Source organism: Podarcis vaucheri (genome assembly GCF_965113315.1).
Source record: "Podarcis vaucheri genome assembly, chromosome: 3".
In the NCBI taxonomy this organism is placed as follows: domain Eukaryota; kingdom Metazoa; phylum Chordata; class Lepidosauria; order Squamata; family Lacertidae; genus Podarcis; species Podarcis vaucheri.
In genome coordinates, this window is record NC_138761.1 from 79,266,876 (window position 1) to 79,284,336 (window position 17,461).

At 41.6% G+C, this 17,461-nt stretch overlaps 1 protein-coding gene across 2 annotated transcripts in view; it reads right to left on the reverse strand.

The window, feature by feature from the left end:
* The window catches only part of KLHL32 (kelch like family member 32), a 69,496-nt gene that overhangs the window by 9,509 nt on the left and 42,526 nt on the right, over window positions 1-17,461 (reverse strand). For both annotated transcript variants that reach the window (XM_082216645.1, XM_082216644.1), the window contains 2 exons: window positions 8,593-9,319; window positions 1,052-1,110 (listed from right to left, as the gene is read on the reverse strand). In XM_082216645.1, the coding sequence (XP_082072771.1) occupies window positions 1,052-1,110; window positions 8,593-9,319 (786 nt within the window). The remainder of the gene's footprint in view (window positions 1-1,051; window positions 1,111-8,592; window positions 9,320-17,461) is intronic.

Sequence of the window (17,461 nt, forward strand, 5' to 3'; positions counted from 1 at the left end):
TTTTAAGAATTACAGCCTTCCTAAAATGTGTTTGGGGCAGTTGAGATAGACAAATAGTGTGATCTGACTTATAATGCAGATTCCTATGACAGATAATACACTGACTTTTAAAACTTCTGCTTGGATGGGTTGTTTCTTAAGTATGTTTACTTATTTATAGGTATCTCAAGTGCCACCACATATGCATAGATCATAATGTTAATAGCTACCTTTCTAGATCAGATCCAAGGCCCATCAGTAACCTGCAAGATACCTCTGAAAGCATGAAGCTGACAGCTATTTGTGTTACTTGTTCCTAGCATCTGACATTCCACTAGAACCTGCCTCTGAAAATGAAGTGATAGGTGTGTATGCATACAGAGAACCGTTAGTTTCACCAGCTTTCAGCCTGTTAACATTATTTGTGGCACTTAAAAAAAAATGATTAATAGTTCTAAGTGCAAGAGGCCCAGGGGTTGACTTGGCTCACTTAAATAATCCAAGGTTCAACTTCAGGCTTCTCAGCTGGGAAATCCCAATGAGCTGGGCTGGGAAAGATGCTAATATCAGCAGGAGTCTTTACATTTCCAACTATTAACTTATACAAATAGATACCAAGGTCATGATATTTGCCTCACAATAAGGATGCCACACCAACCGATGGCAGGATTATAGGGATCAAGGATACCCATCTCTCATCAGTGCTAAAGCAGACTGGAATACAGGTTTTGCATAAACTTCCTGTATCCTCCTTCACCATGCTATCCGTGCTTCAGCGCTCAAGTAACATGCATTGCAGGGACCAAGGCGGCTGGATGGTGGATATTAAGACACATATGGGTCACCTATTTCCAGACTGTCCTGGTGAGCTGCTTCCTTGCATACTAAAGAGCAAGGGAAAACAGGGCTCTCTTAAGGCCTACCAGGATCTGCCAATGCGCAGGAGCTGCGCTTTTATATCATCTAAGCTATTGTTGTTTGGAATGAGATGCTTTACTCATTTGATAGTGCATTTACTCACATACTTTGCATTCTTTGTGTTTAAATAAATACTTGTAATATATAAACTTACTTGTGAAGGATCATACACCATTAGCCTGTTCTGATATTGTGCAGTATTTGTTACTCCTCCTGTAACAGATGTTTACAGTGTTACACGAACATTAAACACAGTTGGGAGTGCATTAAAGCAAATTATCTACCATTAGGAAGCATACTGCATTTTTTTCCATGCTACATGCAAAAAGGAATTTGTCAAGTTTCACTTTCCAACATCCTTATTTCTCCGGTGGCAAGTTAACAATATGCCCATGTTGGTTCATGTGCCACAAACCACAACTAGGCAAAATAAGTCGCACCCTTTGAATACTGAAGGGTACCTGAAGGTCACCATTCTGTTTCTTCTGCTAAGAGAGGTCCTCTGAACAAACACAGTTAAAGTAAGGACAGCAATAATATGTTGCATGATGACACAAATATATGCAAGACATCTGGAAGAATAGGGCTGTCCTAAGATTAAATTCAAGGTATATTATATTAGGGTGGGGCGACCCTGTACGGTACCATAACCTTGGAGAAGTGTCAGGATAAAAATACATCTAATCATAATCTATGCTAAAAACAATGTCATCACCACCTATCCTGCTGACTGAACTTCTGTGATGTTGCAGAATGCTGGTGAACCTTAGAGGGAGAAATTGCACAATGTCTGCTGGTATAAGGTAATTTATCATTGTCTCCATGTAAATTAATTTTAGGAAGGGCACAGCTTTTTCTCCATCCCCACTGTCTGTCACAAACATGTACTGAGGCAAATCAGGTGTAGCCTATTTGGTACACTTCCGTGTCACCATTTGCAGGCCCATGCGCATTGTGTCTCAAGAGCTAGGAAGAGGTAGTAACTTATGAACAACAAAAGAACATGACAAGATCTTGGAATTTAACTGGCCACCACAGATGACAGAAGGCTTTGGCATAGCCACTGGGTATGTATCCTGAAGCATTCAGCCCAACTACTAGATTATTATTCACAAGGGTCGGTCCTAGGTTAAGGGTGACCCCTTCAAGGCCACCAGATGGAAGTCCTAATGGCCCATCTGCTTCCGTCTGGACCTTTGGCCAGAATCTTCAACCCAGACCCCTTTACCAGGGGATCCTGAGATTTTGACATAGCCAAAGGGAGGGTTCCTCTTATCCTTCAAGTTAGACTGAGGATCCAACCCAATGCCTCCCCCCCCCTCCACCAAAGTTGTGGCAGTTGCTTTGAGGAAGTCAAAAACCCAAAGGGGCCCAATTTGTCTACAGGCAAATTTCTCCCTGGTCCCGAATATGGTGACTGATTGAATTCCACAACAAGGTTGTGCCTACATACGCAGAGCCAAACTTACAGGGAGGCATGGATTGCCAACTGTGCTCTGGCTCTAAGTGCAGCCAGCTTAAATTCAGTGACAGCGGACCAGAGTGAATACTACGTTCAGCTGGTCCGCTGCTGAAGACCTACCCTCTCCCCCCACAAAGGCCATGATTGGCGCATTTGAAGCTAAGATTTTGGCAGCATACCCCTCGCGCCCTCACCAGCTCCTGCAGCTGCACTAGGCTGCAGCAGCCGCTTCCCTAAAGAGGTAAATAGTCTCTTCCTGTGGATCCCATTACTTGAAAAACTACACTTAAATTGCCAAGTTGGAATTTCAAGTAACAGCTACGAGGATGAAAGAGTGAAATGAAAGTGTGCTGAAAGAGAGGAACGAGGAGTGTGAATTAAAAGTTGGGAAAGGAGGAGCTTTGTACTTTTTACAGAAATGCAAGGAAATCTAGAAATTTGCTTCGTGGCAACCTCAAAGCTCAATCAGATCAGAATGATTAGATGAGAAATTGTGATCGCATTTCTTTTCTCTCTTTTTTTAAGGTAAGTAGAGGGGTGACCAGTAGTGGGACCATAGCACACAGGAAGTGGTGTGGGAAGGGGGACACGACTCTTTCTGTCTGTGTAACTGTTCCCAGTAAGACTATCCGTGCTGTTCATTCCAGGAGTGAAGACGCCTTTTTATGCATGATGGGTTGGGTTGGGTTATGGGGCCAGAGAGACAGGAAAGAGTGTGGAAACAGAGAAGCAGAAGGGCGGGCAGGCTGACAGAAAGGTACAAGGTATTTTCATTTCAAAATGATGGGTAACTAAAATCTAGCTCCTCTCTCAACCCAGCCGATGATCTGTACTAAAATACCTGCTATATAAAGCCTGTCCACAGGACAAGAATCATGCAAATTCAATGGATACTTTCGCCATAGGCGTTTGTCCGGCTGGGTCTTAACACTGGCGTGGAAGCATAAAACGTGCATTTCTTGGTTTCCCTTCTGCATGTTTAATTTTTCTCACGTGCACACACATACCTACACCTTAAAGCCATTACGTTCCCTTTGCCTTCTTTCTGCTCCCCCCCTTTTTTTTAAAAAAAAAAGATTCATTTGCCAAAATGAGATGCTATGGATTTACATACAGATTTGACGACAGAAAAATAGACCTGGAATTAATAGCACAGCCTCTATATGTTTTAATCCTCCCTTCCCCCCTCAGATCAAATACCCTTGCCTCCAGCAGAATTCCTGGCTTTGAAAGTCATCAAGCTGATTTGACTGCTCTTAGGTTAGGCTGCCACATGCTGTTCCACTGCCCCCCTGCAATCACCGCATTTGCAGGAAGATTCTCTGCCAACAAGTATATTTTATAGATTGGCAGTTTTGCTCTCTCTCCTCTCCCCCATCTCCCCTTAACCGCCACCTTCTCCCCAGGGGAGGAATATGCATCTTAACAGCTTTCTATAGATTCATCTGCCATTAACTATGCCATTTCTTATCAGCATCAATTTTCAAAAAACCAAGTTTATCCTAACTTTGAAGTGCTACAGTGGAAAAGTTTCAGGGCTGTTGTTCTTTTTTTATATAGATATAAAAAGCAACCTACCAAAATTTAAATTTAACAAGCCCATAATGCCCCCCACAAACGACCATTTTAAGAATACTCTAGGCAATGGAGGAATAGGTATAAAATGTCTTTTTTAAAAAAATAGCAGAAAAATAAAAGTTTAAATGGTACCAGAAAAAGTGATGTTTTTCCATCATAAAATGGGACAATCAAAAGGCAATTGCTTTTACTTCCCTGTGCTGCTTTCCAAAAGGAGAATGATAATATCAGTGGAGATGATATCCGGGTGCGTTTAAAAATAAAGTCTATAATAAAGTCTTTTAGAAGTCAAGCAACCTGTAAATAGCTCATAGGATTTCAAATGCAGGAGGAGAAAAATGTATCAGTAAGCGATTGTAATTTTTTTGGCTTGCTGATTGCTGGCTGAATTTATATACAACTACTGGGATAAATAATGCACCGCATGAGAACCACTTCGCTGTGTTGGATTAGTGATCTATTCAGACCAGAATCCTGTCTCTGATGCCATGAAATAAGTTGTTTACGGAGTATACCATTCATTCCTAGCCTCTGCAAGTAGTACAGTATCCTGCTTCAGTTGTTTGTGTTCCTTTGTTTCTGAATGCCATTGAACCTTCACCACCACTATAACTTCCTCTTGGCAACCATACTATGTATGGATGGGTCATTTCCCTACCTATTTTTGAACCTGCCATCAGCTGAATTTCAGTGTGTGTGCCTTTTCATTTATTTGTTGTGGAAGTATTAAGAACAGTTGCTTAATTTCATGTGGAAAATGTTTCAGACCTGGTTTTTCAAAGCTCATCAAACTGCACCATAGCACTAAAAAACGTATGATTTGTAGTGCTATACTTGGACTAGCACAGCAGTGGGGAATCATTTTTGTCTCTAAAGTAACAAAATAACTTTCTATATGTAAATTGCTCCAAAAAGTACCGCATTTTTTTTCAAAATTGTTGTTTTCTTTGAGAAAAAACTAAGGGAGGGGGACAGATATCCCCCTTCCGATGTCTTCAAAATTTCCATAAACCTCCTGTCTCTAATCAGAATTTAGCCCCTGTTCTTCAGTTGATAGTTGGGGTGCTTAATCCTGTTTTGCTGTAAGCTATTTGCACAGCAAGGCAAAATGGAACCCTGCCCTCCTGCTGGATGTAGTTGGTGGGACAAGTCCTTGTGGCCCAAATTGGACCCCCTGGTGAACCAAAATTAGCCCATGGGCCAGAGATTCTCCATCCCTGTACTAGCACTATATAGCATGATATCTGATGGACTGAAGGCATGACAAGAGGGAGGGCGGCTTTTTACAAGAGAAAATAAGGGTGTAAATTAAGTGCTTTGCTAGGTCAGAGCCAGGTTCAATGTAGGCTCACATTCTGTCTGCAACTGTGGCCAAAATTACACTGTGGAAGCTTGTAGGAACATCCGTGCTCTGACGTTTGCATCCAGCAGTCGGAAATGCATTGACTGTAATAATGGACAATCCGTATCTGAATGTGGTGCACAGGTTAGAACAGGGTTTCCCAAACGCCAGCTGCTTTTGGACTGCAACTCCCATCTAGCTAGCAGGACCATTGGTCAGGGATGATGGGAGTTGTAGTCCAAAAACAGTTGGGGATCCAAGTTTGGGAAACCCTGGGTTAGAGTGTTGAACTAGGACTGCGAGACCAGGGTTCAAATCTCCCCTCAGCAACTAACCTTGGGCTAGTTGCTGTCTCTGCCCAGTCCTCCTCGCAGGACTGTTCTAAGGACAAAATGGAGAGAGGAGAAGCAAGTGCGCCACATTTAGCTTTTTATAAGAACAGTGGAATATCAATGTAATAATCAACTAAAAGATTTTAAAATAGCTTGAGATGAAAGATACGATTCATGAAAGCCTTTCCTATGCAATTTCATGAAATGGGAAAGGAGACGGACTGAGGAAGAAGGGATAGATGCGTTGCTAGTCACCAGTGATGCCACAACTTTCGAAATCCCCCAGATCCCCGCTTTGGTTGTCAAAAGAAGCGTTTTCCCCCATTGCAGTATGAGTGCTGGGAAAATGTGATCTCCTTGGATGGAAAAGCAAAAAACATTCCTTGAGGGAAGAAGTCTGGATTCTGCGTAATAAGCAAATATCCGCTGTTGGTTTCAAACATATAAGCAGTGGTGGCTGGTACCCATTGGCACAGGTGGGGAGATAGGCAGGAGTGGTGTGGTACCCACTGAGCAGTGGTGGCTGGGACCCATTGGGACAGGGGGGGGGAACAGGAGGTGGAGCCAAAGCCAATGGCAGGTGGAAGCCACTGATTCCAGCTTTGTCCCCATCCTTCCTACTGAATTCCCTAAGTGCAACACAGAAGAGGAAGCTGACGGAGATCATATATTGTGCCTGTTGTATTAATGCATAACGCAAATGGGGGGGGGATGTGTGCTCTCATGCTCCCAATTGGCAAATGTCTTTTAAAAGATGGAAACCTTGACCTAATATGAGGAACAGAATTAGCATTCTCACCATGTCCATTAGCAAGGTAGTGAAAAGGAACGTCAAGTATTTCCCCGCATGCTGGTCGACAGGAGGGGGCCCTTTCAGGCAAGCTCAACTAGCTCTCTTGGAACAATTGTCTAACCACTTGTAAAATGGGCTGCAGGACCAGACAGACCATTGGAATAGCTGCACTTTTAGCAATGCTTTGCCCTGTCATCTCGTGTATCTCATACTGTAAGCCATTATTATGAAATGTAAACCTTCGGCGTTTTGTTTAAACGTAACAAAGACTAAAGAAAACATGACATTTTGATTAGAAAGACCTTGAACCCAGAATTTTGAGAGGGAATAATGTATTGGAGTTCTTTTGGGGTTAAGTAAATCCTGCCACAGCCAGGTGTATACAGTGGTACCTCGGGTTAAGAACTTAATTCGTTCTGGAGGTCCATTCTTAACTTGAAACTGTTCTTAACCTGAGGTCCCACTTTAGCTAATGGGGCCTCCTGCTGCTGCCGTGCTGCCGCAGCGCAATTTCTGTTCTCATCCTGAAGCAAAGTTCTTAACCCGAGGTATTATTTCTCGGTTAGCGGAGTCTGTAACCTGAAGAATCTGTAACCTGAAGCGTCTGATACCTGAAGCGTCTGTAACCCGAGGTACGACTGTATATGGCACTGACATACGTCTTTCAGCTACACTGACTATAAATTCCCATATAATTATACACCAAAATTTGTTTCAGATAACACAGTGCTGGTTAAACAACAAAGAGCTTGTGCTGTTTGCATATCAGCACTTCAGGGTGACTACTGATGCTGCAGAAGCTTCAAGAGACTTGGGAAATTCTTCAATTTAATTATCCTAGAATGAGCTAGCTTGACATACTTGGATTTAAGCCAATTTAGTCCCATCAACTTCATCTACAAAGAATTTTCTCTCACACTCTGACACATACGCACACACCCCTTCCTGCCCACCCAACCTCATGCGGAATCTTAGCTTGTTTACAGATTAGGAGAGAGGCAAAGAATTGGAGCTTGCGGCCTTTATAAAGTTTGCCAAAGTGTAAAGACAGCAGTGAGAGGAGGAGAAATCGAATGTCCTGCAAAATGTACCGGTTAGACTTAGAGCATTTTCTTCTTCCTTTCAGGTGCTGCAATATGAACTATAACATCATTCTAAACCCTGAAAGAAGAAAAAGTGGTCTAGCCCTAACCAATATATTTCTTCATTCAGAAAAAGATCATTAAACACGAAACCATAATGGTTCTGGTGCATTTCAAGGCTATTTTGCTTGAAAACTGAAAGCATGAAAAGTATGCATCTCTTTGTGAGCAAGCCAGATCAAACACTTTTCAGAAACTGCAAAATTTAGCATTCTATAAAACCTCAAAATTACCAGTCAACAGGTGCAGAACATAACTACAGAATGCATTTCTAACATATCCCTGTTATTACTCTGCAATACAAAGGGAGGGGAGAACATCCATAAAAAGCCTTAGACTCCATTTCCCTAGCAGCATCTTTAGAAACTAGGGGGGGTGTAAAAATCCCCCAAGAGAAAGACACACCAAAAGTATCGCCCCAACTCTAAATTTAAAACCGACCAACTTTATGGATATGAGTGTTATTTCAATATTCCTTTTCTGTACAATACTTAGAAATATGTATAAAACATTCTCACTTTTGGAAAACAATACTCCCATTCCTAAGTTCACTATCTTTCTTCCCCAATACAACTCTGTGTTTAGTTCACTTTTGTTGTTATCTACTTTCTTATACTTCAATTTATTCTAAACCATGGCTTTCCTCAGTGCCATCATTCTTCTGCTGAGCTGTATTAAAAAATGTGTGCATAGTAATTATATTTACATCAAGGGTGTAAGTATACAAACATTTTCTCCCTACCCAAAAGTCCCAGTGTAAAGCTTTTTTAATTTCAATTTTAACTGTTCTTTTTCAAAACCAAATGCTGCACCTTGATTATATCCCCCTTATTTTAGCTGCAGTTTCCTTCATATTTACTACTTGTGGTTCTTAATCACTATACTAACTCTCCCACCCCTTTTTGCATCCTAACTTGGTTTCTTAAACTTTGGCCTTTGGTGAATGAAAGCTAGACCCATCTTCTCCAAGACAAGTTTCCTAAAACCAACTCTCCACTGACAGTGTTTTGTCATCGCGCAAATGACTGAAATGAAACATTTTCTACCTGATATCCAAAGGAGACCATCCACAACATATCCCGCATGACAGGAAAGGGATCTGTCAAAGGACTGAACAAAAGTCCATTTGTTCTTCTTAGGGCAGTAGCGCTCCACCGTAGGCAACACTTGACGCAGCTCATTTCTACCTCCGACTGCGTAGAGGTATTCGTCCACAGCTCCCAACACAAAATGTTCCCGGCAGTTCTTCATTGGACCTATTTCAGCCCAAGAATTGTTTCGAGGGTTGTATCTACAAGCAGTCCGTACTGCACAAGTGCGGCCGGTGGCATGCTCAACTTCGCCACCTGCTACAAAAAGGAAATCTCCCATTACAGCAACACAGTGGTGGCTTCTTCCTACCGGCATGGGAGCCAGCTCACTCCAGTTTGCAATCCCTGCTATATAAACGTTATCCTGGTCTACAGGATTGAAGTATCGAAGTTCTTTAACTTTGCAGATCTCCCGTTTCTTCCCGCCAATGATGTAAAGAGTGTCTGACTGGAAGCGAGGTTTTGTCCTTCTGGTCTGCCATATTGGCTGTGCATAGATACTCTGGTGATATACCAAGGCCTCATTGATCAGTGCTGTGGCAGTTTCACTAGCTTGCACAAGAGGGTGAGAGAGGGCTACTGTATGCAAGGTGTCCACGTCCATAAGCCCAAACCGAACATGCTGGAGAAGTTCATCCATGTATTGGTAACGGCAATTGTGTTCTAGCCACCTCACAGCTAGCTAGAAGGGAAAGTGGGGGGGGGGGACACATGAAGTTATCTGCATTAGCCACAATTCAGTGTGAGACTGCTTGCATTCCTAAAAGTACATTTGCATTGCCTTATCAACAACAAATTATACTCCCAAATTTCATCAGATGCATACATAAAAACATCCCTTCATCTTTCCTAAAATAATTACGACTATCAGTAGAGTTTATGTATGATAACAGAGCTGTGTTGGCTTTTAGCTCACTGATGTTTTTCTGAACCCACAAGGGAGAGTTACCCTGCATGACAAAACACAGCAAATGGTGCAACATTCCACAATGACTAAAAAGCATATATCATATTGGAAATCAATCTGTTAGAATACAGAAAAAAGGAGACTATGGCCATGTTCTGAAGTTCAGTTGTGTCCTTGCCTGCTTGTAAAAGCCTTGTGCATGCGTGCATAATCAACTACACTTTACTTTCCTACTACTAGATATGTGTAAAATAGAATATACTGCAAGAAGCACAAAGCACTGGAGAAGCCAAGGAGCTTGGAATTATTATAATTTGCCATGACCTAAACAGAGTTTCTTTTTGGATGAGCTAAAAATGGGAAAAAATAGGTAGTAAATAGAAGCAAATTAGTGTATCTACCTGCAACATTTTCATGCAACATTATGAATGCAGCTATTGTACAACCATGAAACAAACCCTATGACTATCTGGTAGCTGCACTGGATGCAGAAAAAGTCCATAGCCCTGAGTTCCCATTGAAGACAATGGAACAACCCAATCATGACCTTAGTTCCATTGATTTCAATGGGAACTAGTTGTGTCCAGATTAGATTTGATGGAGTGGAGCTGCAATTATTATAAAAAGCACACCTGCTGATCAGGCTGAAGGTCACCTGCATACTATTTCACATACAAGGGCAGGATCTTCCAAGATCAACATACTAAAACTACATTGCATTGTATCATAAGCAATGGCAGCCAGCAACGCAACAAACCATGGGTGCAAACTGTGGCAGCTACCATGTTGTCCTGCCTCTTCTCTCAGCTAGCATTTACACACTGCCTCGGCCTGCTATAGAAAAATACACACACACACACACATTTACACACCACCTCACACAGCCTTAACAACATCCTATGAGACATGCAGTTATTTAAAATATGGTGCAGATTAATTTTCTACATTCTTATTCCACTGTGTGTGTGTGTGTGTGTAAGTAAAATTAAGTTAGACACAGGTGATAAACAACTATGCTAAGCTAAAGAGAAAATTAAAAGGAGTGTTCTGCTCAATCTGTTGTGCCTTTGAGCACAATCTGAGGGGAAGAAGGGAAGCAAAAAAAGGCAGAGAAAGCTAAAGCGAAGGTCATAGAGTGAAAGAACTTCCTCAGGGCACAGAATAAATTAAATCTCAAGGAAAAAAAATAAAATGCGATTTCCTGAGTGCAAGGCACAAACTCAAAATGACAATGATTGACAGCCAAACTATATCCGTGCAATATCTAAGGCTGCACGTTCTCATTTACCTCAGTGTAGCCAGCAAGCGCCCATTAAACATCCGTCTGATGCCCAAATTAACCTTCTTGGCAAACTGAAAGAGGCACAAACTATCATAATCAACCTTTCATTATCACAGCAGCCTCTAGTTAAAGGGTCAGAATAATTGTGCCATCAGAGCCCTGATTGTTTTCAATCAACAGACGGCTGGAGTGACAGCTCAGTGATGGAGTAGTTTGATGAAACCGCACCAGGCCTAATCAGAGCAGATGAAAGGAAGGCATGATTGGTGCAAATGAACAGTCGTGCCTCTCTTTTTCATTTACAATCTGAAATTACTCTTAAATTTACAGGTCCCCCCCCCTTATGAGTACCTCAGAAAGAATATTTGACTTATTATGAGTTCTGACAGTGCAGAGTTATAAAACACGGGTAGGGTTTCCCCCACCCCCTTCCTCCAAGTGGAGCCTTTAAGTGTGTATTCAGCATAATTTTAACAAAATTCACTCTTGAAAAGGCGCAAAATGACTGAAGATTTGCAATGACCTCACCTTTCAGTACTGTTTGATTAGCAGGGCAGTTTATTACAGCTAACAACCTTCGCAGTGACAGGAGGGTTTTCTGTAGGGAGGGTGTGTGTGTGTGTGGAATAACAGCAGCAATAATTGATGGGCAAAGCTCTTTTCTAAATATTTCCTCCTAACCAATTTATTGTCATACCCAGTTTTAAATACGCACATTTACACCGCTTTCCCTCTTTGGAAGAATTCAAGGCAAAGATCATTTCTTAACCCAATTAGAAGTCAGCAATTTTGTTCAACATACTAATATTTAAGCATTTGGTTAGGTTGCATCTGATGCAAAATTTGCAATTTTAGATATAGGCATACAAATATATAAGCTTAAACTGCTTAAATTTTATTTGCATGGCTTACAACTTTAAAACAAGTCGAATCAGAACTAATTTTCATTAAAGAGGCCCATAATATGCCAGTTATACCTAAACCACTCAAGTCTCAACTCCTAAACTCTTTCGCACAGCTCTGCATAATTCGACCACATGGTTCCCTGAGATTCCAGCAGCTATTGAAATAAAAGCACGAAAAACATAAATCAAAGAAAACCTTTTTGTACTGCTGAACAGAGTAGGTATTTCAAGTGGCGAGCAGCAAGACCCTTTACTTTGTGTTCTTGAGCTGCATCAGATATTTGGCCAATCATACACCTCTACAGTATATCAGCATTCAGGTCAATGCAGCAAAACCAAAGGAGGCTTAGCAGCAGAGATTAATTTGTATCATTTCTACCCAAAGAAGGGCAAGCGTAAGGAGGCTGATGCTGAAAGATACTCACATCCGATAATTTTATATGCATTCTGTACACAGTCAATTAAGTGAACCCACCATTCCATGTCCTTTTATATACAAACAATTCTACATCCTATCCATGAGCCCTCTGTTTACTTCTCACAGGAGTGTCAATGCAGTGAAGCTATTATAAGATGGGCACAACCCGGTCAAAGCTAAACATTTTTTTAAAGCCCCTTTAATTCCTATGGTAAATAGTATGCCTTTCCCTCTCCCTTACAGAAATCAGTGGGATTTAAAGAGGCTCAACTGGATCGCAACCAGTGGAAATTACTGTCGGACATGCAAAGGGCAATTCCATGATCAAACATGTTCTAACTACTGACAAAATGGGGTATAGTAGCTGTATAAGGCTGGAGAGCACCATAGCAAATTATATTTTGTGAAGCAGTCTTTCCAGTTTCTCATCCCATAGACTCAACTTTTGAATGGCTGGCAGTGACCACCTGCTGTAGATTGCTGGGTAGAGGTGTAAGTTGGTCCTAGCAAAGTCTCCAATAGCTACTGGTGCCCTGATGTAAGAGGGGAAGTCTTCCTCTTCAATAGCATCCATCACCATTTCCATAATTTTGGCAAAATCTATAATGTTTCCGCATGTATATCAGTTATGTCTGTCTTTTCACTGTCTCTTTCCGAACCAGTTTGCTTCCTTCACCTTAATCTCAAATTTCTGATGGTGCTTCTCCTGCCTATATCAACAGAAACTATTTGGGGAACCTGCAGCCATTTACCTGGAAGAGAACTCCCTAGGGGCTTCTTCCAAGGCAAACAGTGGTCTCTTTGCCACATCAGCTGCCACTACACCAATCATGAGGGACATTCATCTCAAACCTATCTGCATGTCAAGCAACCCAATATTCCTCAAGCTCAGAGCAGACTGTGATTTTTAACCAGCATAAAAAAGGTCAAAAATAAATGTGAACACACAAGGTAAACAACAATACAGCTACTTTAACAAACATTCCCACTTTTTGCTAGTATTTTTAAAACAATATCAGATTCTGTTTGGGGGCAACACAACAGAAAGTGGAGCATGGAACAATCTGCTGACTTTATTGGTGCTGTCATTTTTGAGGATGCAATATGAAAAATTCAAATTTTAAGTTCATACCTTGTGATGTAGAGAGTCTGTGCTTTAGAGAGACACAGCAGAATGCAACTGCAGCGTTAAAAGTAACTGCTGTATACATGATTATTTCTTTCCTATTGTTGTTTAGTCGTGTCCGACTCTTTGTGACCCTATTATCTGCCCTTAAAAAGTTACCTGTGAAATTTCAGGGGGAAATTCAGAAGTAGGCTCTGGTGCAGCATGAAGTGCAGCTGCTGGGGGGGAAAGTGGGAGGGTAAGGAAAGAAAACATTTTTAAAAAACCAAGCCAAGTGCTAATTGTGATATCCTTTTCAGGTTACATTCACTCATGGATTTCATGCCTCCATTGAAATAAATGAGGCACTCAGCTCCTGCAAAAGCTGCCTGTGATTGCTAGGACGCATGCAGTTTGTCATCTGTAGCAGAAGCATTCAACAGATGGTTTCTTGTTTCATTTCACAGGCTGTCTACTTTGATGAGCTATGTGTTTCTATGAGGCTGCCTACATGCCTCTATTCAGATGTTCTTCCAAGACCCTGCTCAGAGTACTCTCAACTTCTGGAGTTTATTATTCCCTCCTCCAGTGGCGTGCAGTCACTGGACTAAGGGGACTAGGCTGGTCCCCTAAATGTTTCCCTGGTGACTCCTTCCCCATGCTGGGGAAGCTTCTGCCTGGCTTAGGGAGGGAGGTGCGGGGCTCCGTTGGGTCCAAGATCCGTTCTGCTATCTTCCCATCCAGTTTTTGGAAGGAGCCAGAAAGCTCCGCCATCCTGTCAGAGCTCTGGCACCTCCTTCGCAAAGCCCAGAAAGCTTCTGACTGGCTTAGGGAGGGAGGCGCTATGTTCACGTGCGTGGTGTCAGCATGTCACAATGTCACATGCATGACATTGCCCTCACAAGCTGGCACCTCTGGCCCTAACTGTTCCTTAATGGAAAATTTCACCGCATACCATTGCCCTCCTCTGCTCCATCCACTGGACTCCTCCTTGATGAGCTTCACAAAGAAACAGAACGTGCTGCTTACTTCTTCAGCTTTAGAAATAGCTTGATACTATTGGCTAGTTTTGAACTGCAATTTGTTGGTTGCTGCACTTTGTCGTTTATAATTGTAATTTTACGTCGATATTTTATATTTATTAGTTGCCTCTGGAATCTGTGGTTAAGGGACAAAATGTTAATGTTAACTATATGTTTCAAGTATTTATTTTACAGGGTAAGAGTGTGGCGGAGGAAATCACTAAAAAAATACTAATACAGGTGGGTAACTTGCAACATCAAAAGGGCAGATAAACTCTCCAGCGACAGATTACCAGTTCTTGAGCTTTGGGTCCAGAGAAGCCGGACACAGCCATCAGAGCAGATGAAAGACCTGCACATGGACCAAATTTCTCAGACTGCCATCATCCACTTTTCTTAGTCACTTCATTCCTTTAGCTCCATAAATTCTGATTTGTGGCTTTTGAGGGGTTTTCTGCACAGGTTATCAGGCTCTGCAAGGGCCAGTTTTGTTTTGCTTTTTAATGATTATTGTGTGAATATCTGGAGCTGACTACTCTGTTCAAACTACTCAGCTATGAATGGTCATTGGGCAGTCTTTGGCAAGTCACTGTTTCTCAGCCTGACCTCCCTCACAGGCTTGTTGTGCGGCTAAAATTGCATCCTTGGGGAAAGGTCATGATACAAAACATTATCAATAAAACTACCCTTTTCTTCTTCTCTATTCCATTTCAATAACTATATAATCAGACATCCGATTTCAGATGTACAGTCAGAGCACATTATGAGCTGCCAAGGCAGGGACTACAGCTCAGCACCGCAGGAGATTAGAGCCAGTAATGGTAGCTGCATGAACATTCATGCATTTCCTGATCAGCAGGTTGCAGCAGCCAATTTGGGTTCTTCTTTTCCTTAAGGTCTTGGCAGATAGATGATTACCAAGGCTGTTTTGTAGAACTTTCCGACTGACATAAATGTGTTTTTCCTCCCTTAGGCTGCATCCTCCCTTCTCTATTAGAGCCCAAGTTCACAACAAAATGCTTTGTATTACATGAGCCTCAAAGTGGAAAGCCTAACCACACACACACACACTTGCTATCTGTTATCTACAGTTAATGTTGCCAGAGTTTTCTCCCATATATATCCACTTTCAGAGTGGCTTTCAAGTTGACAAGCAGTCTCTAACATAGCTAGATTTCACAATTCTTCTCCTAGTCTCCAGCACTGCTACAACATTCAGATTCTCCTAATTACTTCTTCACAAATTAGTTTCACTCTTTCCTTACTAAACTATATGCCTTGTTTCCCCCTCACTTCTTCAGAGAGAGAGATATATATCTTTGGAAAAGGAAAAAAGTCTGAAATTATAAATATATGGACAGAACAAGAAGCTTGTGTCGACTTCTGGGTAGATTAGAAATCTTACAGATGCAACTCAATAAGGGAGGGGGTTGAACTTGTATTATAGACAAATAATTCTTCGCGACAGCCCTGTCTCTTACTGCTGCATCAATGGCAGTATGTCAAATGCCACCACGCTGATGCAGAACTAAATGATCATCACATGACCAGAAAGAGTCAAACTGATGTGCCCGCAGTGATTCATCATAATCATTACCCTTATTATTTTATTGTTTATATATCACCCCCTTCTTCTCAATGAAGCTCAGGGCTGTGATGACCTACCTCCCCACAAGTGGTAGTGGTAAGTAGTCGTTTCAGATTTTGAAAAGTGATTTTCATATAGGAATCTACAGCAAGACCTCAAAGCCTGCTTAAAAAGGAAGAAAAGAAAAACCTTTCTTTCACAAAAATCAGTGAATTTGTATATCCTTCCTTTGTGGTTAGTTTTATTTTTTTTTATTTATATCACATTTGCACACACAAATAACTCACACTAAAGTAGAACGAGTAAAAAAAAATAGGTCAACAATGAAATAAACATAGGTTGCCTATCATTAATTTATCGGGAGGGGAACATAAAATGCCTTCCATAATTATTTTTTAAAGCGGGTCTTCAACAGCATCCTAGAAATGATTAGAGAACTCCTAAGTGCTGTCTTGCTGCCTTGAAGGCCCTTGTCCCTGGAATCTAGTGCACCCATCCACAGGACCAGAGACCAGGGCTTTTGATGCCAATTTTAAGACTGACAGGTTACTATGGGCAAAGATGGTCCTTAAAAGAAATACATAAGGACCAGGTTAGGACTTATAAAAGGCTAACATCAGTAACCAATGCCAATTGCCCTGCTTTGATGCTATGCCTATCTGTGGGCGTAGGATGCATGGTTATTGGCCTAGAGAGGTGAGCTATCTGTAAGACTGCCAGCAAGTGGACCAATGGGAGGCCCTGGCCAAACTGATGTCTAACTAATGCATAAATGTTTTCCTGGGTGCAGACAAGTCATGACAAACGCTTGCTGTTTCGGTGTCTGCCCCGATTCTGTAAAGGCAGCAAGGCTCTGCAGGTTGGTTTGTAAGTCTACATTTAATTCTAAGAAAGCACCAGAACTGATCCCTCTGGCATTCTGGGCATCCTTCTATTATATCCCTGCATTAAACCACTCACACTAGCCCTTCTCTGAGCCTGTGAATCAGAACAGTTGCATGTGGTCTTAAATACTGGCAGTAGAGCGTAGTGGAGAAAGGAATAAGGATCCACACCCACCCACCCAAAATGGTTCCCACTCCCAGACTCCAGGCTTAACACAGGCCAAAGTCACAACAGGGTGACTTTTGCCCATGGTTGCTATGGACTGAGATAATAAGGAGAAAATGGCCTTAACGTTCTTATCGAAAGCAAATGAAATATAATCAATAACATGCTTTCAGTCTTCTCATTTAGTTAAATGCACATAGGGCATTTTGGTTTAAAAACACTTAAAACTTTTCAAACTTGTTTATTATCATCAACATCCCTCCTCATCACCCTCACTATTACTAGAAGCGCATATTTCACAGCAAACAAGAAAATACAGAACTATATACTGAAAGAATTTTCCTTGCAGCTCAGTGCTTAGTTGAGATAACTTCTATGCGTAGTCAGACCTCAATAGTGTTCAAAAAGTCAGACATATATTTTTCGTCTAACTACCTAAACCTGAATGTACATTGGCAGTGAGTCATCGCTTCAGTGACACAGTGGAGGAATTCTTTATGCCTAGACAATATTGCCATCCACTCCAGGGGTCCTGCCCTTGGGAAAA